This window comes from Colletes latitarsis, chromosome 9 (genome assembly GCF_051014445.1).
Source record: "Colletes latitarsis isolate SP2378_abdomen chromosome 9, iyColLati1, whole genome shotgun sequence".
NCBI classification, from domain to species: domain Eukaryota; kingdom Metazoa; phylum Arthropoda; class Insecta; order Hymenoptera; family Colletidae; genus Colletes; species Colletes latitarsis.
The window spans coordinates 32,211,904-32,237,394 of NC_135142.1; the positions used below are offsets into that span (position 1 = coordinate 32,211,904).

At 43.7% G+C, this 25,491-nt stretch overlaps 1 protein-coding gene across 4 annotated transcripts in view; it reads left to right on the forward strand.

Annotated features, from left to right (window-relative positions):
• LOC143345830 (uncharacterized) overlaps nucleotides 1–25,221 on the forward strand; it is a 94,615-nt gene extending 69,394 nt beyond the window's left edge. Inside the window, exons 10-15 of one of the 4 annotated variants that reach the window (XR_013080323.1) lie at nucleotides 1,086–1,118; nucleotides 15,706–15,790; nucleotides 16,525–16,622; nucleotides 17,548–17,763; nucleotides 19,584–20,466; nucleotides 24,073–25,221. Coding sequence is in view for 3 of the 4 variants with exons in the window: in XM_076773324.1 (XP_076629439.1) it covers nucleotides 1,086–1,118; nucleotides 15,706–15,790; nucleotides 16,525–16,622; nucleotides 17,548–17,741 (410 nt within the window). In the remaining variant the exon portion in view is untranslated. Of the gene's footprint in view, nucleotides 1–1,085; nucleotides 1,119–15,705; nucleotides 15,791–16,524; nucleotides 16,623–17,547; nucleotides 17,764–19,583 lie in introns of all 4 variants that reach the window. The other 3 variants (XM_076773324.1, XM_076773327.1, XM_076773325.1) reach the window with 3 other exon arrangements.
• The last annotated feature ends 270 nt before the right edge of the window (nucleotides 25,222–25,491 follow it).

Sequence of the window (25,491 nt, forward strand, 5' to 3'; positions counted from 1 at the left end):
CTGGCTTGATCGACGCGAACGAATATAAAATACAGAGTAAAAACGCCTTCGACGCCATCTTGGATACCGCGGACACGTGAATCACGCATGCAACGATCGGCCCGACGTCGATTCCACGCGACTCGACGTCAGACCGGTCGCAACATTACTCTCGGTGTTATTTCAGAATATATCTCTGTATTTACTTTCGTTTCTCCGATTTATTCCGCTCGACTGTGTGTGTTGTGCGTGCGTGTGTGTCTACCATTGTCCGAGTTTCCGAAGTCAATTTTACTTTCTCTCGTGTCACGTCCATCCCAAGCCCACTTGGCCCACTTGTACTCTTCTGCACTGTACTTTTTTATTCCGTTTCTTCGGTGTAGCGACCCTTACCCTCGATACACGCTCACGGATCCGTTTCAGCGCGCGCGACGAACGTTTCCTCGACCCTCGGTGGGATGGTCCTTATAAAAACGTCACATCAAACTTTGCGAAAATGAAACCGAAGCTATATTACTCAATTTGTTTACGTTAACGTCTCGGGGTTAAATATCAGGCAACAGAGAAGAAGAAAATTCAAAGAAGCGAAAGTCTGATTAAAAAAAATATCGTTGCATCGAAGATGGAAAGGACCAATCGTTTGGGAAGCAACCACCCCCGTGGGTCCGCGGAAACGGTCCAGAAACCAACCCCCAAAATGCCTCCAAAGAAGCCCACAGTGTCACGCGAGTCGCGAAAGAAACGATAGATCCACTCTCCATTTCTGCCCCTGATCGTTGATTTCGCGAATCGCCGCGGGACCACACCACCCCTCAGCCCCCCAACTAGGTACTCGCCCCTAAAAAAGAAAACCCACCCCCCTCAAGCCCACAGAAGTTGCACTGACTGTCTTTTATCGTACTCCTTCTCTATTATATTTGTATCAATCACACTGGCCTTGGACTCCTCCTATCTCGGCACGACACTATGCTACTACTACCTCTACTACTTCTACTACTACTACTTCTACTACTACTACTACTACTACTACTACTACTACTACTACTACTACTACTACTACTACCACTCAAAACTCCGTTGTTCGGCATACGCAACTCCCCGTAAAGTCGCAGCCAAAGTCGTTGTCCAAAAAAAGAATGGTAAGTCCCCGAGAGAGCCGACGACTTACTTGACGCAAGAGTTTCTATTTTTTTATTTTGAACAAGCCACAAGTAACCCATCAGAGTTTTAAATCCGCATAGTGATCGACGCGGGTGCCTCTCTGCGCTCGCGTCGCGCCTGCTATATGTATATATGACGCAGTGCATGTATACATATACGTACGAAAGTAACTTTTGAATCGTGTTTTCTGTGTTTTCTTTCTCGTACGCGCGCGAACACGTCCACGTGGTCCGTTCTGCTGTACAATTCTCCTTCGTTCGTCGATCTTCGATGTCGTTCGCGAAACGCCATCGATCGACGAGCAACGATTCGCAACTTCGCGGGCCGTTCCGAATCTCGATTTCGTAAGATAGAGAAGAGACGCTCGAATGATTCTCGATGGGAGTCCCCAGAACCAGACGGAGAGGTAGAAAAGCAAAGGAACGAGCCGACGCCAGCAGAACGGCCTCGCGACGAACGTTCCGCGCAGGCCATAGTTTTCTCACTTGTTTTGTCTCTTTGTTCCTGTATAACTACTTACATGACTTCATGTATACGTGTACGCGAGGTGTCCGACTCGAAACAGGCCCGATTTACTCTCTCCGTTGCCACGATACGAACTGTCTCGCGTTGGAAGAATTTCAAAAACGATTTTCCAGGGAAATTCTTCAACCGATAGTCCCTACAAATATTAAAATTCCTCTATCGATTTCTGAAATAAATTCTTCGGGCTCCCCCGATAACAAACGTTAAGATCGAAGCCAACGTCGAACTTTCTTTCGTGTTTTCTGGTAAATCTCCCAGTCCAGAATCTGAGAAACGTGACGGTCGTGTCGTTCCCTCGTCGAACTCGATTTTATTTCTAATTTTTCAACGTCGTTTTAACGTCATATCGCGCTAGCAGCTCGCGAAACGAAAGAAACCCGGTGGTTCGCGTTGGAAAGGGAAAAGTAAATTCGATCGTATTCAACCTTTTGGCGCGTCGTTTCGCGTCGTTGCAACTATAGAGGACGATTGAATGGCTCGAGCGGGACACCCTGTGTATATACAATGTCTACTTGTTCATCTACTTCTTGTTCCTTTTTGCGCGTGTTCTGTAACCGTTGAGTCTTTGAATTGAGATCACGATTAATCGGAGAATACGCTCTCCTTAACGGGTGTTCTCTTTTTCTGTCTTTCGTTTTGTGTTCTTTTACTTGGTTTTGCCCCTTTGTGTTACAACGTTCTGTTTCGTTCGATCGCCTGTTTTTTTTCTTTTTAACGCCTGGTTTACCACCGCCACCCCCCACCCCACCCCTCGTATCTACTGACACGCTGCGTTTAACACGATCGCTCACCAGTCACCCTCGTCAAAAACTCCATCTCCTCTCCTCGTTTCGCGCCTCCGATCCCCGCCTGGTTTTCGCTGCCCATTGACCGACGGCTCTGTCAGTGGCGGCCAGATCGACCAACTGGTACTCCAACGAGATAGAACCTCGGGCAAATAGCGTCTCTGCGTCCTGTGGCGAGAGTCGTGACGATTGAACGCAACCATCGGAGGATAGATCTTCGCGTATCGCGAGACCAATCGAATAATTCATTCAAAATTTACGACGGACGGAAACACCTCGAGCACGTTTCTCTCGGTTCCAACAGTGGCAGTATTTGAAATATATCGCCAGCAAATGTAAACTTTTTATTCTCGAAACTAAACGGTGCTTTTAATTGGCCCGAGGTCTCTCTCCGGTGGCGCGTTACTACTTTTCCATTTAGATTAAAAAGGTTCCCGAGAGTTACAGCTTTGAAGCTAGGGCTTTAAGTAACCGTGGTCCAGCAGTTTCGAGAGCAGTTTCTTTTATTCGCGCGTTTTACGAACCCGTTCGAGGATACCGCGACTCCAAACAGCTTGGCCAACGTAGCGTTGCTCGACGTCAGCATAAAATGGCGCATCCGACACCCATCGCGACTCTGGCCGCCCGTCTGATCGCGTCCAGCGAGTAGAACAACGATTGGTTTTTCGAATATCGAATTTGATTGAAAAACATTCTTCTCGAGAGGTGGAAATTTAGAGAGTACTCTAAATTTTTAACTGTCGCGGTTAGAAAAATGTACACATCCTTTATGTACGACCGGGCTGCGAACTTGCAAAGTTTCATCAAAATCGGGGAGAAAGAGGAGGTGCTTCGTGAATATTTCATGCGAGCGAAGCGCGTTTCAACTAAAACTCGGTAGAAAGCATCCCCCTCCCCAGTAATTACGAAAGGATAATTTGGATAATGCATGGTCGTAGAAATTTGATAAGTATTAATTTTAGTCGGTTCAAACATTGCACATGTATTTAGAATTTCTTGTTTAATTTGAGTTTACTCTTCTCGTAGGTAGATCTCTCAAATTTAGTTTCCATTTATATAACAATATCGTAAGAACAAATATAATATTGCAACGTAGAATAACGATGTCTGGAAAATGTATACGATGGTTAAACCGATTAAAAATTAATGGAAAATGTTTAACCCCCTAACGCTAAAATTTTTTGGGTCAACCAAGAAAGATCAGTTTTCTTTATTGGATTTGTTTCCAAGTTTTGGTTGCATCAAAATGTATAATTTGATGGAAAACAAATATCGTCGTCCCTTGGAACGTTAGATTAAACAAATATCGTTTATTAAAATCAGACTTACGTGATCGTAAAGAGATTAAAGCGCGTTTTGTTCGCGCGTCGCGAAAGTAAAAGGCGTCTGGAAAAGTTGTTTCTCCCGGGCGGAAGTTGCGGTAATCGAGTTGGCGCGTCGATCGAACTCATCGAAAACCAATTACGAAACGCGATCCTCTTTCTCGAGTTTCGTGAAGCTCTCGGGGGCCGATCGGTCGGGTCGGCTGGGGAAAACCCCCGAATTAGGTGCGGGGACGCTCGTATTCCCTGCGATCGATGGCCGACCAACGACAATACGTTTCTCTATGAACAATCCACGGATCAGGCGTTGACGGATGTACGGGTAATCCGGGCGAAACACGGTTAATCTTCCACCGCGAACAGGCCAGGGTAGCCGGTCGATTGTTTTCCACTGTCGGTCCCGAGAGCCAACGTCGACTCTGTCTTTCCGCGGTGTGCGTTTCTCTCTCCCGGGGAAAACGTGTCCGGATCGATCGAACGCACCGGGTTTCCCTGAGATTACCAGAGGAAGGCCGCGATGCATCGATCACAACCCCCCCATGTTCGAACGCCAGGGGCATCCTTTCAACCCCGTTGTCGGATCAAACTGTTACTCTTTCGGCGTCCTCGCGCCGCGATTACCACCCCCAGCGTCGTCACATTCGAACTCCATTTTCGAGAGATCGTACGAAACAAAATTTTCATTCGTCGTTTTTTGGAAAGGATGAATTTCATTTAGACGAACAACTTGGCTCGAATCGAAATCAAAGATCGAGCCATTAAATTCCGAGGAACCGTGTAAACTCTTTCGAAGATAGAAACCGGGTGAATCGTAATGGTCGTTGCCTCGCCAGAGATGTTTCCCGCACAGCCCAGGAGCAAAGAAAACAGCCAATGGCGTCGAGCCACTTTCCTACCTTTCAGTCGCCTTGGAACTTTTACACCTCCCTTTTCTATGTGTATTTTTATTATTTCTATTTACCCTTTCTCGTTCGTTCAAATAGACTGCGACGTTCCAGTTCGCGTTCCTCCAATCGCGAGGCCAACGCGACATCTTCGGACAGAACGACGTTTCGACTAGCGATTCGACCACCGATCCTCTCCGAATCCTCCCACGACAACCACCCGTGCTCCCCTTTTCAGCCCTTGCACGCTTTTCCCCGTGGCTGCGTTCGCGTGAAAGGAGACGAGGTGAAAGCGTTTGGCAATCCAAGCTTCGATGCATGGGATACCTTGTGTCTTGTGCATCGAACATAGGGCCGCCATTTTGTACCGTTTTTCGTCCATTTTGCACAGCGTACGATTTCGAATCAATTTTTCCTATCGTTCTGCGCGATAGTTTTTCAAAATCGAAATGAAAATTAGCAGTAACCGATTACTCGGTGCGATCGAGCGCAAATTCGGTTGGAAATTCGTTGTTTATTGCTGACAGAGGTGTCCAGGTAGCTTCAAAACGACCATCCAAGTCTGAATCGTTCGTACCAAATCGAGTACTTGGACGTTAAAGTAAAATTAATTTTGTTAACGTATTTTTCTATAGTCTAGACCAATTACTGGAATCGCTAAATTAAAATTGAAAATATTTATTCCCAAAAACGAGCCAGCCAAGATGTTGAAACGAAGAAGCCTTGCAAACAAGTTTGCCTTGGATCGTGTTAAAAAGCAATTGGTATTCCTTATGTTTTGAAATTTCCACGCATTCCAATTTGCTTGAAACCTCCTGTTCGTCGCGCGTGTTTTGCACAGGAGAACCGATCGAACGAAGAAATTAATCACCCTCGTCCTCCCGTGATCCGAACGCCAGCCGAAACAACCACACGTGTCTTCCTAGAGAGATTGCATTTAGTATCAGCAACCCCGTAGCAAGAGAATCATACACCCAAGAACACTGTACCTTGTTCCTGATGATCGTCAAACACCCGTTACACCCATCGTCGCGTCGACATTCGACATATATATCGTGTCTTCGTCGTTTCTTTCATACAACCACTGCTCCCTTAGCAGGGCCCCTGAGAGGGGTGTACAGGGGGTACCGAAATCTCATAATCTGGAAAAATGCTAAATTCTACATACAGCATTCTATCCCAGGACGCGATACAACCGAGCACGATGCGATTCTAAGTCGAAAACATGGTTGCCTACGATGCTTCTGAGCGCGTCTGACTTATTATCCGCCATTTCTACTTACGCGTGTCCCGCGAACGTTCCAAATTAATTTCCTCGGAAACGAAGCATCCTAAGAGAAAATTTCGTTCCGCGTTTTCGACTTATTTTTGTACGTGGAATCCCTGGGAGACGCGACATCAATTTGTTTATTTACAACTCGGTAAAACAAGCCCCGAACGACACGAACGAATGCTTTGTACCAGAATTGTGGCAAAATTTTATTCGAACGATAGTCGATGAAAGAATGACACAGAAATTTATCAGCGACGTTTACTCGATCGAAATTTTTATTTTTATTCAACGAACTACGTTCGGATAAGAGTTTTGCCCATCCGTCTCGTACCCTCTGAAATTCCTCTCGGCGGGCTTGTCCTTCGGTGTTACGTTGCCACCTGAACTCTGTTTCCGACTGTCTTCCCTGGTTTGCTCGTTTCTTAATCGTTTTACGTTACTTTACTACCAACTTTTTACTTCTTTACGTTCGCGTTCTTTTTACGAACTCGCCTATTTTTCAAAAGCGTCGCGGCCGATCCTTTCCTTTCGGCGGCGACGCGTTATTTTGTTCGCGCATGCTAGTGTCAAGTAGATCCTAGGATTAAACTTAATCGAACTGATCGATCGGTATTTCGCACGGAGATCGTCAGGGAGTTCGCCTGATCTCGCAGCAAACGCCTGGGACATTATGTCGATACGTAACGTCTCTCGACGTTAACGTTAATCTCGTCTCGAGTCGAGAAAAGAGACCTCGTTAGCGCGCGCGTCGAAACGAGAATCAGGGCGACTCTCGCACGATCGACCGACAATTTTTTATTAATCAAAAGGTTTTTCTTAATCAGTTTTTCCAGGTAGCGTCTGCGTGGCGGTTAATTACCGCGCGGAGAACACGTTTCGAATGTCTGGCGTGACTTCCCGATACTCGTGCTATCGAGATTACTTTCCCCTCGTTTTAGATACCGTCGCGATTTAGTTTAAAGAACGAGATGTGAAGAGAAAAAAATCGTTTGACGCGCTGAAAGTAATCACGAAGTTCTCGAGGGGCGGTCTGCGTACCATCGGAAGTCGAAACGATCTATCTTGCCTCCCGATAAGATGCATTTTTTTTTTTTCCTTTTCCATGGATGCCACCATCGAGAAATGCAAATCTAATCTCGCGACGCGACGCGCATAAATTAATCGTCGACGAGTCACGGCTGAAATAAAAATTGTCGTCGACCCACGGGATCGAGAAGCGTACATAAATATGATTGTAACTGGTGTCTCTTTCTATTCAAACTAATCTCAACTCTGTGTTATTAACACTTTGACTTTTCACTCTGAAACTAAAATTAATTCTCAAGTCACGAAAATAAGTACTAAATTATCGAAAATTCAACTGGATTCGTAGACTAGATTTGCATCGTCCGCGATCCGTGAGCAATCTTGGAAAAACGAACGATTTTCGAATATCAAAAGTTATAAGGAAGACGAAGACAAGAAGAGCGTCGATCGCCAGATTCGTTCAACGAATATTTTGTCGATCGAAAAGAGGGGTCAGCCACCGGGTCTACGAGAACGCAGACCGCCCACGTATCCCACTAACGAATCACCTTCTTATGCTTTCAGTGACCACCTTTTCAATATTGACTAATGAAACTCGATCGTCCATGTTTTATCTGCGGCCCTAATCGAGGATCTCCGGAATAATTTTGTTCACGGCGTTCGAAAAATCCTTCGACCGATAATTTCGCGTCGGAATACCGCTGAAGCACGCCTCTATCTATCTCTATCTATCTATCTATCTATCTATCTATCTCTGTGTGTTGTCTTTCTCTGCGTTTTCCGCGAAATCGTAAAATCCGGAAACTCCGTGACCGCGTTTACCATTATTACGCCAGCGGTCCGAATATTTCTGTGTCAGCGGCCACTTGCACCGCGACCGTGTTCCCCGATGAAACAGCCGTGTATCCCGGGGCTGATGGAAATAATTCGCTCGACATTCTGCGAAGCACGAATGTTTTTTGGACCCCCGAACAGTTTCGATTCACGCACCGTGTACTTGGGGGGAAATTATTTTCGCGCGAAACGATCGGGGATTCCTGGATGGAAAAATTTACGGGCGACGAGAACGACGGTTCCCGCACCGGATATCCTCGACAAACGAGCTGCAAACGCGCAGAAGAACTTCCATTTTCTGAATTAACGCGAGAACAATGGAGTTTTACGCTCTTTCTGCGCCTCTGATCGAGAGAACGTTTTTTAACGGCGCCGCGAATGCTCTTTGACACCAGAAAACGTTCGAGCGTTGTTATTAAAAGTATTATCACCGACGAGGTATACGAGTAGACCTCACACCTGGACTTTCATGTCCCAATCTGACTGCCATAACAGTCTGAAAATTAGGAGAAAGTTTTGCAGTAGAATACCGACTTAATATGTAGATTAGACTATTATAAGCGATTTAAATGGTATAATTAGGTTTGACCATGTTTTTGGAGAGAAGAAGAATGAATATTTCACTTGTTCAGATAGTAGACCACTCGGATGATGGAAGTTCTACTGTGTACAAAGTTCTTGACTGCGTTTGAGTACCTCGAGAGGTGAATCTAGAGGGAAAATTCATAAAAAAATATTGTATGAACCCAGGTTGTACAGGTTTTAGTTTTCGAATTATGGCGGCCTAAAAGAGGGTGCTCGCTGTGAGGTGTTCTAATTTAATCTGATACTTTTGTCGAGGTACAGTATTTATATAAAATATAGTATCAAGACTAAACAAATTCCATCATCGAATCGTCGCTCGATCGTGCACTGACAATTGTTCTTTTATTTTATTTTTTTCCGAGAATTGGACTCTTTTTCCATAAAAAGAAATATATTTTATTCTAAAACGAATGTCAGGTGAAAAGATAAATAGATTTTCTCTATATATTTTTTCAGTATAGCAAATAAAGTCGTTTACGCTAGATTTACAGAACCAAGTTCCATACTTAAAGTTACAGAACACATTTAGAAAACATAGAATCGCACAGTAGCGCGACACAGCGAACAGTTTCTTCGATTCGTCGTAACTCGAGAACCAGGGCCTGGAAGATCTACGGTCCATATAACATTCTTTTCGTCTTTTGCGCCGTAGATTCGACCTCGGAGATACTGATTTGCAATTGAAAATCATTGCGTACAGGGTGGGCCAAATATGGGTGGTCGTTCGTCCCGACTCGAATCGAAGTGGAAAATCGAATTTCGTCACGGAGTCAATCTATTCAAGTTGTCCTTCTCAAAAACGTATAAAAAAGTATAAGGGGTTAATCGTCCTTTTTTTCCACGTGACCTCACGACCTTTGGTCCAGCCTATACGGGAGAGAAAGAAATACAAGGCGTTCCTTAGTACGCGATACTTATGTTTTCGTGCTTCTCCGAGACTCGATGATAAAATATTTTCTACGACAACAAGAAATTAATACAACAGTTCCTCTTTGATAAATTTTTAAACGCGTCCAAGGACCGCCTTGCGCAACAATTACCAAAAATTCTAACGCACACGCTTCTGACTTGGACGCCACTTACGCTGTGCACTCTTTTTCTTGTCTGTTCTATGTGTTCTTTTCTTTACGCCACATTCTACAACCACCTTCGCCAACCACCAACCAACCAACCATCACCAACCACCACTATATCAACCATCCGAAACTAAAACTGCCAAAACAAACAAAATCTGTCTAACGTACGATTCGAATCTCCTACGTCGGACTGTCCGACTGTGCGACTGATTGAAAAAAAAAATTGAAAATCAAAAAAATATGTATATACATCATCGCCACTCTCTATCTCTTCTCTTCGGCCGCATTGACGCTGCTCTCACATTGTTGGTTACTTCTGTCCTTTTACTTACGTCCACGCTCACCATCGGTAAACCGACCATGGGCACCATGGCCGCCATGGTAACCCGATGGTAACCCGACGGTCTGGTCCGAATACGACCCCACCTACCATCGCGTACGGTGAGTTCATTTCTGTTGAAAGTGCGCATAGATCTCGACCGCGGAAGATCCAGGCGTTCGAGAAGACCTGACCTCGCGAAGCTTCACCTGGAAGCTCGTAATCTGTTCGCCTATTTACGCGTTCCTTCGTAGCCAAAGTCAATCTGCGTCGGTGCATGGAGGATTCTTGAAAATTCGCGATAATAGATCCACCATCGAAGATGACAATTTTTGGTCCAACCTCGACGATGATGGAAGACTGCAAAGCCTTGCCAAACGAACGCTTCTGATCGATCTTCCGTTTTCCCCGGGACAGTCAGGTCTCCTCGAGCCGATCCTCCGCGAATCGATCACGCAGAACGAAATAGGAACACGTCTAGCACCCAATGGTTCCTCTCGAAAACGCTCGACGTTTGTCAAAATAAAACGCTTCGTATGGACAATTCAAGCGTCGACATTTTGTATAGAGTTTTTTTTTTATTTTTTGTAAAACGTAAAAAGGAAGTACCATTGGGTACGCGAAACTTCCTATCGTCGACAACCGCGTGAGAGAGCATCGAAGGAATCGAAAGACACGAAGATCCATTCGGAGAACGCGACCTGTATTCAAAACGATTTTTCACTCACTCTGAATTCGACGCTTCGAGCCGACCAACCACTCGAGAAACAAATGTATCTCGATTATTCTACTGGTTCACGCGATTCGAAGATCGGTAGAACCTTTTTTAACTATTTTTCTTGGCAAGTTTGAGTCTCTTTTCGGCTCGAAGGGCGAACTGCGCCTCCTAGAAACGCTTCTGAAACAGCGATAGAGCACTAGTAGCCCTGTGCAACAATGTTTTGAGCACAGATCCGTCGAAACTTCCGAGTCCCGGATGCTTCGAGTCCGTGATTCTGCCTGATTCATTCTCCAGAATCGTTGAACGATGGATCTTCGTTTCTGGAACTCGGTGCCAGGCTCGACCACCTTACGATAAATGTTAGCTCGGTAGAAGGCTGTCGCAATGGCGCCACGATTAAATACCGAGTTTCGTCGAGGAACCTTCCTACAGTCTTCGTTTCATCGACGAATCGAGTGTTGTGCAAAAGTACCCCGGAATCGTCGAGTTTGCAAATTATTTCGATCGCGTTACCAAACCTCGAAATTCGAACAATCCTTCCGCGCACCTACCTTGCGCATACGCGAGCTTGATTGATCGTTTCTCCACTGGCGGTGCTGGTGTCTCGCGATCTTGGCAAAGCTTCCACGATCGACAGGGTACAGGCTCCTAGTACAATCGTTTAATAAAGAGCATGCATCGAACATTTAGAATCGTTTTCACAGATCGAGGTAGCGTTTTTTTCGTCTATTATTTCGTGTGAATTTTTTGTTTGTATCGACGTTTCGCTGGAAATTGCTGAGACCTCGACGCGTTCGAAAATGCCATTGCGACAGGCCACGAGTGCGTAATCATGCGCTGACACGTAAATGTCTAGAGAGCAAAGGCTTGATCTGTTGTATAAATTAGTAGTGACGTACGTCGTTGTATGTGCCGCATCGTCCTTCTCGTGAGAACCGCAGGATGCAAAGGATGATCGATAAGTGTTTACATACACCCGCTCGGCCGAAAATCTGAATTTCCCTTTTCCCCTCCGTCCCACGGGATTCTTTTCGTCGCTCATTTGTATGTTCCTGGGAATCGAGAGAATCGCAGCAACGGCGGACAATTTTTGGGGAAGCAAATATAGAATAAAAATTTTTAAATAGGATGGAGACACTATTATGAAAATTCTTCAATTGTCCACCGCTGGTGCTTTCGCCTTTCAGGATTTTAATTTCACTAAATTATCGAACAATTCGAACGTCTGGAAATCACGTTCGAATAAACCCCCTGCTAGATTGAAATGTTTAATATTCCGGAAACCGCGTGGTCGGAGATCCAAGAAAAGAAAGGATTCCATAAATATTCGTTCGCGCGGCGAATTCGCTGAATTCCTTCGAGCAAATCGGTGATACGGAATTCCCTCGATTCAGGAAAAAATTCACGTCGCAGGATAGCCGAGAAAATAAATTTCGTCCCGCCGTCTCGTTCGCGTGAAATTAAAACGCATCGCGGAATTGACACATCTGCCCCGATCGCGTCGGTTAATTACGATTGAGAAGAATTTATCGGTATTTGTCGATTAGAGTTCGTTTATTTCAAACTGATAGGATCAGTGAGACACGGTAGTGATGGGAACGATACCGAATCGATACCAGTTTAAAATATCGTTAAATATATTGTGCTGCAATCTTGTACAATTTTATATTACAATTATAAAGGGTTTTCTCGTGCATTTTGTTTCTTATTTTTATATTATTGTATCAAGTATTATAATATCGTACAAACAGGCATAGTTTATTCAATATGTATAAACGTTTTAAATCTTAGTTAGTGTTCTCTTGATCCAAAATTTAAGTATCATCGATGCTTAATCGTATCCCATCGTTACTTTTCGATGGAGTCAACGAAAGAATCGACTCGATTATTAGAAGATTGGTAGGATTGCAAACGAAAAAATGCTCGATCCTGTCGCTGATCTTCGTTGTTAACGATGGGAAAGCCTTGAAACGGTTCCACGAGTCGATTCGTTCGCTGATTCCGTCGTAGATTTCTAAACAAAGCACCGAGAACGAGCGTTGCGTTCCCCTGAAAGTGACGAATTGCCCAATTTGCTGTAGCGTCGCAACCCCCGACGTCCGCAAATTTATCTCGCGAATGGTTAGGGAAGCGGAAACCCGACGACACCGGAACTATATTTTCACGTACGTCGACCCGTGTGATATGTCCTTAGAGCGAGAAACCCGAATTGTTAGACCACCCCACTAGTACGACTAATAACGTTACGTCCATTGAAATTAAAATTTAAGCCCGACGTGTACGGAACGTCCATTGTTCGACGGCGAAAGATACGCAGCACGAATTTATCAGTTTGGTTGCCTTCGATTCGAAAAAGGATCGCGAAAATTGCTCGAGAAGCGACCCACGAGCTAATTGTCTCTAATCTCCCCCACTTTCGATAATTAGCAAAAGTCTGACCAATAACTCTGCGAGTTCCGGTAAATATGACCAGTATTCCAAAGGCTTCCTTTTTCTGCCCTGCAAGATCAAGACGTCGTCCCTTAGGCTCTTTATTCTCGCATTTAATCGATTATTATAGCTCCTTGACCCGTGGCTGTTCGCTTTAGAAACGATTTATATTTATCTTGATTGGTTTTCAGCTCGGTTCTCAGCAAGTTTGGCTTCTACAACCTTCGAGAAAAAATTCGAGAAAACATTGTCGAAACCATCCATGTATTTTTACATTTCCATATAACGCGATAAACGCGAGCAAAGAGTACCAAGTAACTCGACAAACTTTATTTTAACGAGGTGTCGCCTTTCTTTTACAATTTATCACGCGCTTGGATGAACATTTAAAACATCGAGCACGAGAACATTTAATATCGTCAAAGACGTATGTATCTTACGGTCCTAAGATTCTACTAGTTGTCTGTTTTTGTAGAAATCTTTGAAGATACGCTAAATTCTATCAGAATAGTAAAATATAAAGAGCTTTCGTTAAATTAAATTGCGTGAAATCGTCGGAGACAGAAGCGTATTGAAACAGTTTTCGAGGTGTTGCTGTATAAAAAAAATTGCTGAGAACCGCAGTGTATTCGTGTAAAAGTCGAGTAAAAATCGAGCGTCGCGGGTAATCGCGACGTGCAGGCGTGGGTCACTGGATAGAACAGAACGCATAAATAAAAAAATGGTCTGAAAGAGTAAAAAAAAATACGAACGAGAAAGTAGGCAAGTAGCGGTAAAGCGCCGCAGTGACCGATGGTGCGTACGTATCTCGCGCTCAGCCCCTGCATGTGCATGCGACCTCTTTCTCTTGCATCTCGTGTTTTTGCATAACAAAACACCTCCCCCGCCCCCACTGCCCCCCTTCTAACACACACACACACACATACACACACACCCGGATATGCAGCCCGGTGGCCTGCACGTAGACGCATATTACACGTACGCACGTTTACACGGCTTTTCGTTTACACGTGCACGCGCACACGCGGTACGTAGCTGCGTGCATTTTGTATGCAATGAGCTTGTGCTATTATCCTCGTGCACATACTCTCTCTATATGCATATATAAATATACGATACACGTGTGCACATGGTGTCCCGAAAACTCACGCGATCGTATTCGTATTCGCGTTGTTTCTGTACGTTTTAAGTTTTCAGTCTGCTATGCTCTTAAGGAATTTGCAAAGTCATTTTGTGGTGAAACGAGTCAACGGTGTTGCGGTCCAGATTGGAATGGACGCGCTGAACCCCTTGGTGGATAGAGAAGTTGGAAAATTTTTAATTAGATACGTTTCTGAACTGAATTTCCTCGAAGATTCTAGTTTGATCTTTTTATATAATGGGTTTTTATGTGGCGGATCGAAACGAAACAGCAAAATGTACGTAAAGGAACTGTTGTGAGGAGTGCGTTTGATCCAATCGCCAACATGGTATCTAATTTGTTTCACCGCAAAATGAATAGAAAACCACGTTCTTAAAAACAAATTTATCTGTTGTCAGTCTAGTATCTTTAATATGTAAATAGATAACTAAAATAATAATAAAGAAAACATTTTCGTATCGTTTCCTACATTTTGACCGCGTACTTCTGGGACATCCGGTGCACACAAAAGGTATTTCCTCGCGTTCTTCGTCTGTTCGCGTCGGAAGTTGATCTCGATGGAACCCGGAACGGAACCTACGAGATTTCTTTTTAAATTTCAATTGTCGTTAAAACGGTTAATTCGTATAATTTTATCTCTCTTCCGGTTTCGCTTCGTTATTCAAAGTTCCGTCCGAAGAACAGCGAACGTCGATCAAAAATACGCGGAAAAGAAATAACGATTGTAACATAAAAGATATACATAAGAGCAATGGAAGTGATTCGTATAAATGTTGATCAGACTTGGACATATTATGTTAGTCGATTCGAGCAAGTCGAAGTTCGTTCTTTCGACCATCCAATTCCTCTATAAGTAATGGCAATAATTCTATAGAGAACGTGTTTTAAAAGAAACGACTTCATATTGGGAGGAGCAAAATTGGATGGTCGAGAGGTTCGAAGCAAACAAAGACTAGTTCGTATCGACGCAATAATACGTCCGATTGATAAAAACGATAATAGTGACGATTCACCGAACGTCGACGGTTTTCTTTTGCCGAGAGTCGTGCGATATTTCCACGTTTGACCGCAAAGTCTGACGCAAAGAAACTTCCGTCGACTCGCGACCGGAAACGAGACACGACCAAAGAAAATGTCGATCGCTGTACATCGAGACTAATACGCACACGCTCGTCGCGTGCACCGAGTTTTTGGCTGTAGTTTTGCCGTTGTTGTTTGCCGTGAGACCCGACAATAACGAGTGATTATTATTATTTAGTTTTTTAATAACATAATCACCGGGTAAGCTGTGGTATGAATAACGTAGTTACCACCGAGACCGATTCATCCTACGACCGTGGATCGTAGGACGAATCCGTGATCGCGATCTCGCAAAGGCCAACAAGAATCGTTCGATTCCATCTTTAGCGTTCCAGTTCGACAATAATCACGAATCATTTAAAGTTGTTACTTCGTTTGGTATATACTCGCTACTCGAACCAATAGAGATTTCACGCTGAACAGTTGGTAGTGCCCTAGCGTATCCGTAGCGTTTGATCCTTTATCGTTTAGAATTGCCTTCGCGATTTCGTCGATCACTGGGGGAGTGTCTGTTCAGCGTTCGATAAAACCGATTGTTCTAACTCGACGCTCTCGATTTTCTAGGTGCAGCAGCCAATCTACGCAAGGAGGTTATCAGAAACAAGATCAGAGCCATTGGCAAGATGGCGCGCGTCTTCTCCGTCCTGCGGTCAGTAAACTATCCTTTATTGCTGTTTCACCGAAACTTCCGTTCGCCAAAGTCGCGTTATTTCCTCCCGGAAACTCTCCCAAGTATAAGATTATTATAAAGCAAAGTTATTCCGAGCGTTCGTAACTCCTCGAAAACGATACATAAATTATAATAAAACGAAACCGATATAGCTCCTTTCTTTAAAATTTAAAATACCGTTCAAAACGTCGTGAAAGTCTGCGTTTGACGATTCAAAGCATCACCATTTTCTTTGCTATTCTAGTAATCGCCTAGAGCAAAGTGTTTTACGAGAAAAGAAATTCGTACGGTCCCATTCGACTTTGTTTGCAGACAGTAATCAAGTTTAGGGTTTCGATCATTCTCATTGCGAATCGAGGTACTGCAATTAATTCTGTTTCTGTTGATACTGTTTGTGGCTCCCGGGTATAGAACCGGGTCCTTTTGGTAAAGCGTTCCAACGTTTCTGTGGCAGTCAGCTGCATCAAGGGGTCACGTTATACACAGTGTCAGTGTGTGATCCAACCCCATGGTCGTGTGTATCGGTGCATCGTCAGACCTGATGAAATTAGCTTCAACGCGCGCGAAACGTCGCGATGCTTTTCGAAAAGGACGCCGCTTAGGCTCGAATGCCTCGAGCAGTGGGTCAACTTTAGTATCACTGAACCCGTGACACTGTTATTATTATTTTATCGTTCGATTAAACACGCCTTTCGCGATACGTTTTCTTCCAGGGAGGAGAGCGAGAGCGTGTTGCAGCTGAAAGGACTGACACCGACCGGAGCTTTGCCACTTGGTGCGTTATCTGGTGGCAAGACGTCCCTAAAAAACGGTGAGTTCATCTAAATTTATCTGGGTTACCCATTGCAGATTACAATCGTTTCAAATTTCATCCGGGCGCATTTGTTTTCATTGCATAACTTTATTCAGGCAAAAGTACGTAGAAATACGTCAATAATAATCGTGCCCGATTCAGCGTCGCAGGGATCCATTTTTTCGATGAAACATTCTGTCATAAATATACAGGGTGTTCGACCACCCCCGGGAAAAATTTTAATGGGGGCATCAGCAAATTAGTATTCTTGATTTTCGTCTTATTTTGACCTCTAGAATCTCCCATTAAAATTTTCCCCAGAGGTAGCCGAACACCCTGTATAGAATACTGAAATAAACGATCCTTCGAGTTGGAAAGCTATTAAAGCTACTTGATCTTAATGTTGCATCAAACTGCTCAAAATTAAATTCTACCGCGCGATAAATCAACCGTTCTTCCAAGCACGAGAGTCGACCGCGTGCCATAAATATCGGAGCAACTGTCCAAATAAGGCAAACTTGCCCTTTAAATCAATGGTTTCCCAAGTGGTGGGCATCTTGGAATCCCAAAGAGAAGCTGGATAAAATTTCGTAACTCGTAAAAATCCAAATTTCGATCGAATAAATCACCACGGTTGGTCTTATCGGTTGCCTATTATTCGAACGAAATTTAACCCACTTGGAGCACCACTCGTAGCTGACAATTTGTCACCAGCACGCGTTAAAAATAAATAAATGTATAATTATAACAACGCGTGAATGCAATCCGAGTATATAACAGCAGTTGCATCTAATATTAGATATATCGAGTCAGTTGAAAGTTGTCTGATATGAGACACACTCTCTATATGGAGTGTGACAATTCCTATTTAGTTGCAAGAAGGGAGGCAGTGCTGGTACGCGATTAAGATGGTATTCACTGATATGGGATTATTTTTTTCCAGCTCTCCAAGGCTTCTCGCCGAACCACAAAATCACCTCGTTCGCAGAGGCAAAGGGTCTGGACGCCATAAACGAAAGGATGCCGCCAAGAAAGGACGCCCCGCCCACGCCGGTAAACGAGGAGAAGCCCGTGATAAAGCCGTCGACTCCTGCGGGAGACAAGCGAGACCACAACACACCGCAACCGCAATCGTGAGCCTCACACTCGTCCAATCAAGGTACACATCACACCCACGTGGATGATCCTGACTCGGGGAGATTACTCCCTTTCACGATCGATCTCTCTCCAATTTCTACATGGATCAGGATCCACGGCCCCGCGTGTATCCTGTCAAAGGGATCCACGATTGGCCAACGATCTTCGACACGAGGATCGTTCGCCAACGCGGGCCGCGGGGAAAACAAGCATCGCAAATGATTAAATCGATGCATAGAATCGAGAAACGTCAGTTTTTCTTCAGTCTTCGTTACAAGCTCGTATTAGGCCCATTGGAAAATCCTCACCGTTTTATAAACAAAAGGTATTAATATTTAATTTAATTAAATAATTTCTTCCCCATCTTGATGGAGGAAGACTTTCTTGCAGACCTGAAATAATCGTATGGTGAACGATTAGAATTTTCCCGTAGACTTAATAAATATGTGGTCGTTTTCAAATATTGTAAATAGAAAGAAATTTATGAATCATATTAAATAGAAACGCGTTATTAATGCACTAAATTATTAAACAGTGCTTCGAGAAAATGATAAAATCAGATCGCGTGTTGAGTAGCAACTCTAGATTCCATTGCGTACAAATAATTGTCTCCGTGTTTCTATTCGATGAAAATGGCCACCACTTATATCTCAATGAGCTCGTAATGAATATTGAAAGGACCGATGTTTTTATACTTGACAAGTTTTCAATTGTGTTGGATTTCCAAACAGAAACGTTTCCACGAGTGATCGTGTATCGAAAAAATCACAACGAAACCTGCTCGACACCGATGTTTAGCTTCACGCACGTAACGCACGAGACTTGGTTTCGATTCGAGACTGTTTTATACAAAGTGAAGACTAACATGGCCTCTGCTTCACGACTAACTCCAGAGAGACACGTGGATCCACAGCTTCGTGTTGTGTTGCACGTTGATCGGGACACTTTGTCGACCGAGCATCCGTAACTTGGTCGTTGAATTCTTAAATCATCATTGATCGTGGCGGTACAAAAAATAATTTAATTCACGTACATTCGAATAAAATTCTACCGTTCAGGTGAATCGAAGTGCAGAAATTTTCGGGACCGTGTAAATTACGTAAATTCGATGTTGCTTAGTCGAGATAACCAATTCAGAGTCTATCGTCGCGTCTCCCGTTCCCGGTCCATAAACTCGGAGAGTGTCTGCCAAACTTCCTAACGTTCCCCAAAGTTCGAACGGTATTGTTGTCTTCACGGTAACTGTCCTCGATAGAATTAGAGTCAAAGTAGTTTGCGACCGTTTATTGTCAGACCAGCTATTGGAAACGCTCGCAGGCGCGAGTCCGCGCGCAGCAAAAGCTTCCCGACGAAGTCTTTCCCAAAGACTCGTAAATCGTACTCGACGTGCCCCTTTCTTCGTCACGGATATATGACAGACGTCTTGGAACGCTTATTCCTTGATGGGAACAATCTCATACTATTCTTGCATTATTTTATTCTTTTTCTAAATTTTTCAAATGTAATCGTTGGTGATGTCTGAGGCAACTTATTTCCCCCTAGACTGAACATTTTCTGTTAAATAACATACCGAATGGTTGCAGATACTACAGTAATGATTCTTAAAATGAACGTTTACTTGTCGTACAGTGGAGGTGAAATACGACATCGGCAAACGTTGATTGAGATCTCTTAATTTACGACCTCGACGTAACACCTGAAATAAAAAACGTATCATGGGGCTTGATTCTAAATATTCGAGCTATAGAATCCAGTTGCGATGGCGGTGCACGGTGTCGACAAAGTGTCAGCGAGAAAAGAGTAAGGGAAGAAAGACGAGGCTCCGTTGAACGTTTCTTTCAGGTGGCAAGGATGGATCGTAAGATCCCAATGCTGTCGCCGCCGCCACCACCATAAGATCCAAACCATTGCTCGTCTCTCCCCCCCGGTTGTTATCACTAGTGCACTGTTCGTCGAGCCAGGAAGGAATCGTCGCGGCCGCGTGGAGGATCTGGAACCCGGAGAGGACTGCCACGCTCGTCGACGCGGGAGCCACGGGGACGGTTGTCGTCGTTCGCGTGTCTGGTGTCGCGACTCGCATCTCCGGCGACGATGGAGACGGTCCGTCGCCGGTCTGGTACCGTTCAGCGCGCGTTTCGCGCGCACGAAACGGGGATTGTTCGCCTCGCGGGAGGCGCTTCACGACCGTCGCGCCCTCGTCTCTTTCGTCCTCTTTCTCCCATCCGACGACGACGACGACGATGACGACGACGGCGACGACTCGCGCGACCTGGTGCCGCCGTTGCGCGCGGCGAACCCCTCCTCGCGTTGGATCGCAATTTAGAGAACGCTAGCTTGGGAACAATGACGTCAGAGGAGAGATTACTATTTAAATACGCGAATCGTCCGTGTGTACGCGCGCCCCGGTTCCGGTTCCGGTTCGCTGGCACACGCGAGACAACGGATCCGCGGTGGTTGAATTTGATCGCGCGTAGACACGGAATTGGGGGACGCGGAGTCGACGACGTACGTCGGGTTTCGGGTTTCGGGTTTCGGGTTTCCGGGTATCGAGGACGAATCGTCCCCGTCGTCGTCCTCGATCGGCAACGACGCCGTTCGACGATCTCTCGTTTCCTCGAGCGCCGCGAGGCGAACAAATCGAAGAATAGAGAAGCAAAGATGTAACGAAAATAATTAAAAGAAAAAAAAATGAAGCGCGAAAAGGAGTAAGGAAACGGAAACAAAGGTGAAATGAAAATAAAAAAAAAGAGGTAAATAAAATAAAAAGGCAGCTGGCCTGTCGGTACGGCGGAGCTTCCGGTTTTAGGATTTACTAGGTTCTTAAGGAGTCCGCCCTGGGTGGTGCAAGGGCATCCCCGCGACAGGGTGGGGTTACTTAAATCTTAAGTCGAGATAAGCTTAGGGTTAAGCCGTAAGTTATATCGGAGAATTTATTTAATATACGCATATACGATAAATATATTATTAATTGATTAATATTATTATTATTACTATTATTATTATTATCATTATTATTATTAATATTAATACGATACGGTGTTTCTCGCCGCAGAATGCGTGCACGCGCACGCCCGTTCGCACGAATGCACGTCGAGCGCGTCGTTTCGCGGACACGCGTGACATTTAAACGAATCATCGGTACGATTACGCGATTCGCTGGACGACCGCCCGTCCCACGGACTTTGTTTATTCGTTCGTTAACGTCCTACAGTCTCTACGAATTGATTTTCAAAAAGGGGAAAGATTCTGTTGGTCCAATGGCCAAGGTTACTGCTAAATTTCTTTCGAAAACTTTCCGTATCTCGATCAAATTTGTTCTTGTCGTCTAATTGTACATTTTAGGAAGATCTCCTTCGATCGGTTGTCAATGTCTTAAGATGTACTAGAACGAAACGCAACGTTCTGGAGAGGTTCGAATCTCTTTTTAAATCATTCTCGATCACCCTCCTGGTTTTAACTTTGTCTATTTTAACATTTGCTTCGCGCGTCGGTTTAAACCAAACTCCCGTACGTGTATTTAAAACAAGCATGGCCGGTGGAAATCATTGCAAGAACTGGGGAGAAGAATGCCTCCGATTGAAATCCAGATTTAGCAATCGGAATCAAAATGAAAACAGTTGTTTCACTATTGGTCGAATAAAAGACGGATTTTCTTTATAGTTGTAATTGCAGTACATATCTCTCGTTTCACGTGTATTTAAGACGGAACGCATTTCACCACTCGGTAGTTTGGAAATGTCGCAGTGCAGACTATCGGTCGGATTTTCCAAAAATCGAGGAATAATTCTTGAAAACGTGCATGGAAGTCGGTGATCGAACATCATCCAAGTGAAATTGGCACGAAAGCGATCCTCTTTTTCGTAATTTGGCGTCAAAGAATACAGAATAAATCGAGAATCTTCCTACTTGCTTCGGTATTCCGCCATTAATTCGAACGATCGTGTAATTTTAATCGAAAATTTTTAATCTCGAGTATCGTTCGATGTATTTTAGTCTAATGTATCGTTGCGCGTTAAAAATTGGAAAATAACAGTCGCCGAAACGCGCCCTCGAATGCACGCGAAATAAAAATAATTGTCGGATCGCGTATAATCGTGCAACGCGCGAAACTCTGTTGAAGCTTGTATGAAAAAATTAGTAAAACGAGGGTGGAGACGGGCGGCGGCGATTTCGAAAAGTCGAAAGGAAACGGCATGCTCGACGAGACACAAGGGAATCTCTCGCGGAGGCTTCGCGGGCCTCGATCGCGCACGAACGAAGGATCTATAACGCATATTATACGTATATCAGTAAACCCATGACATGTGTGCTCCTTTTGGACGTGTGATGCGTAAACCCTTGCTCCAGCCAGTCGCAGAAGTTTATTGTGGGGACTGAGAAAACCGATTTTCAAAGGAGGTACGCACAGAGACCAGAAAATAAAAAAATAATGGGACAACGCTCGACCAAATATGGCCGCGTGGAATCGTCCGCGCGGCTAGTAGAGAATATAATAACGAAGAGAAAGTAAAAAAGAATAAAAAAAAAAATACGAAAGGAATATTGTCCAAGGAAAAAAGAGGCTTTTTAGGCGAGAAGGGGGGCGAACGAATTGTCCATGGTCTGTGAATTCCTCGAACGACGAGTTCGGGGGAGAAAAAACGAGAAAGGAAAAACCAAACGGACAGCCATTTTGCGTAACACGTCTAATAACGTTGATCTTCTATGATTTTAATGTGTGTTCTTGCTACTATCCGACATAAGTCTGGGTCACAGCCGCGAGCTGCTCGCGCCTGGCGCCGGAAGTGGAGCCTTTGCGGCCCCGGAAACGGGACCGGTTTACGCGAGAATGCGAACGAAACGACTATGAGACGAATAATCAGACATTGGTCGTATCTTTTTTTTTTTTTTTTTATGCTTTATTTTTATTCTTATTTTATTCCTTCTTTTCTTTTATTTTTTATTTTTTAATGCGTCGCGAGTTAAGCGAGATCAAATCTCGATGGAATTCGAAGCATTTCGAACGCGGTCCTACGCTCGACGCGCCACGATTTTTGGCATCGAGTCTCGATCCGAAACACGTGACTTCTCAATTGCCGCTTCCTTCCGGTCCCGTGAACGTGTTTAGTTCGTGTTGACGGGTGTCAGTGCCAAACTGCGATCACTTTTCGGTTGTTCGCGGTCACTTCGTCCTCCGTAGAGCCCCTCGAGTCGTTGAACGGCGGAGTAATTTTTGAAACTTTATTACCACTCTGTAGAATGGCGTCGTTGGTGTGCTCGGTTCGATTTTCGATGTCCTTCGTTTCGAATTAAAAACCATTCGGTATTATTTCTCTTATAAAATGTATTTAACGAAGAAGCAGTAGTACGTCGTCTCTAGAAATTTTTAAATATATATCAAGGGCATAATATACATGGTATTATTTTTTTATTACAAAGTAGCGCGTAATCGGGATGTATTTTCAAAAATTTTAGTTAGAATATATCGAAAGACGTTACGGCAGGCGTGGTATTAATTCTTTTTTTTTAGCAAAAAGAAGAACAATTGATCCAGGGGCGAAATAGATTTTTCCCGCCATTTTTGTGGCGCTGTGCGCTCGATGTTCTCCGTAGGCCTCCGTGCGTTAGGTCAGCGTTTAGTTGAAAGCTCGTTGCCCGAAATCGGGACCGATTCGACGCGATTCTCTCTTTTCCTATCAACAAAACGTCTTTCTATCGAAGTACACGACCGTTCGGGATGTTCTAAAGCGTTTCAAAGAGCCTCCCTAACAACCCCATCGATCCCTTCGTCCTTTGCAAAAACAAAACACCCCTGTAACACGTATCTTTACTCCCCCGGCGAAAGAATACCGACTATTATTTTCACGTACAGTCGAATTTGGTTATAACGAGCACGGACGTCGCGAAGTCGCGGCTGTAACAAGCAAGAGAAGCCATATTGATTTTAATGCACGCGTATTCTTATTAAATCACTCGTTTTTACAGTGTTCGGGGAAACTCGTGACATCTTGAGAGGAATCTCGCAAATAAAAAGACTAATTTACATCATATTTATTACTAATATTCTTCTTAATTACGAAAGGTATTGATCGTGTTTAATATTAAACGTATCGTAGTTTAAACAAGCATATTAATAATACAAATAATATGCCCACGTGTAAATATATTCTTTCTCCCGATATTGACTTTTCTTGAATCTGTGTCTTTAACGAGTTCTTGACAATTTGAACGACGAACCTAACTCACCGCTAATCAGTGAGTAGTAGGTTTAACAAGGAAATTTTGTTGATCGTTACAATCGAGTTCGACTATGTATGCAGTATTCCCTCGCAGATTGCAACCAAGTTACAAGTCGCCATATGATGCAAGAGTCACGATCGAATATTAAGCGAATAGTTTCTTGGAGAAAGGGCGTATATTAACTCCATTTTACTGTGGAATTGTAGTTAACGAATCACGTTCTCCTCAGTGGGTTATTATTTATTTTTAAAAATAAAAAAATGTGTCAGAGCGTACCATACGCCCTTTCTCCAAAGAACTATTTGTCCCCTACGTGTACCTACGTTCCACTGTACCTCCTTCGCAGGTTGCAACGAGCAGGTTCAGACGAAATTGCAACCTGCAAGTGGTTGCTGTGTTTTCCCGCGTTTTTTACAGCGTTCTAATGTCTAAGATCCTCCGTAACGCGCGTTTACTTTGTTCCGCCGAGTTTGTTTACTCGCGCGTCTATGTATATTTTTACCCCGAATATCTCGCGGCGTCCACCCCATCCCGGAAACTACCGCGTTTGTTTTCGCGTTGCCTCCGTTCATCGTCGCGTTTCCGGCGTGTCGATTTCCACGGCGACGGCGCGTCTCGACGGACGATCGTAAATCGAGAGTCCGCCTCGCTGCTTATCGTGTAATATTTCTAGTAATAAAATGGCGCCGCGATCGCGTCGCGGGCCTTTCTCGTCGTTTTCGCTGTTTTTTCTACCTCCTCTCTCTTAAGAATCGATGAACAGCGGAAGTGGGCGCGACGGGGATTCGCGACGATGGACGCACATTAGCGCGGAAGTCGGAATTGGGAATGTCACGGACTCAGAGGGGTTGGGTGGGGTTACAAAAGAAAAGAAAAAAAGACCACGTGGAGGTAACAGTTAAACGGGAAACGGGAGGAAAAACCACGCGCGAGAAATAAAAAAGAAAAGAAAATGAAAATAGGAGGTAGTCAAAGGCCACTTCCGTCAGCCATCATCGGCGGCAGTGTAAGAATTACGGTCTGAAACATAATAAAGATAATGAAAGAATATTATTATAAAATGAAATGAATTAAATAAGATATATATATACACAAAAAAAAATATTATATATATATATATATATATCTCTCTCTTCTCACTATGATAAAGATATACAGTGAATAATAATTCTATCTCTCTTTGCTACCAAGTTGTACTTATTCTTAATTGATTTACTTGTACAAAAGAATGTGTTAAATAATAATGAAATACATAATATAATATACATCTATAAATAATACATATTATAAATATATAAATATATATAATATAGTGTTAATTAACTATTATCATTATTACTATTATTATCATTATTATTATTATTATTATTATTGTTGTTATTATTATTATTATTATTATTATGGTCATCGTGAGATAACGGTTATTCTTAAGTATTTTATTATTAATTATTATCGTTGTTATTATCATTATTATTATTATTCCTATTCGATTAATATCGTTACCATTAACGGCGTTTACCGATGCTATTTA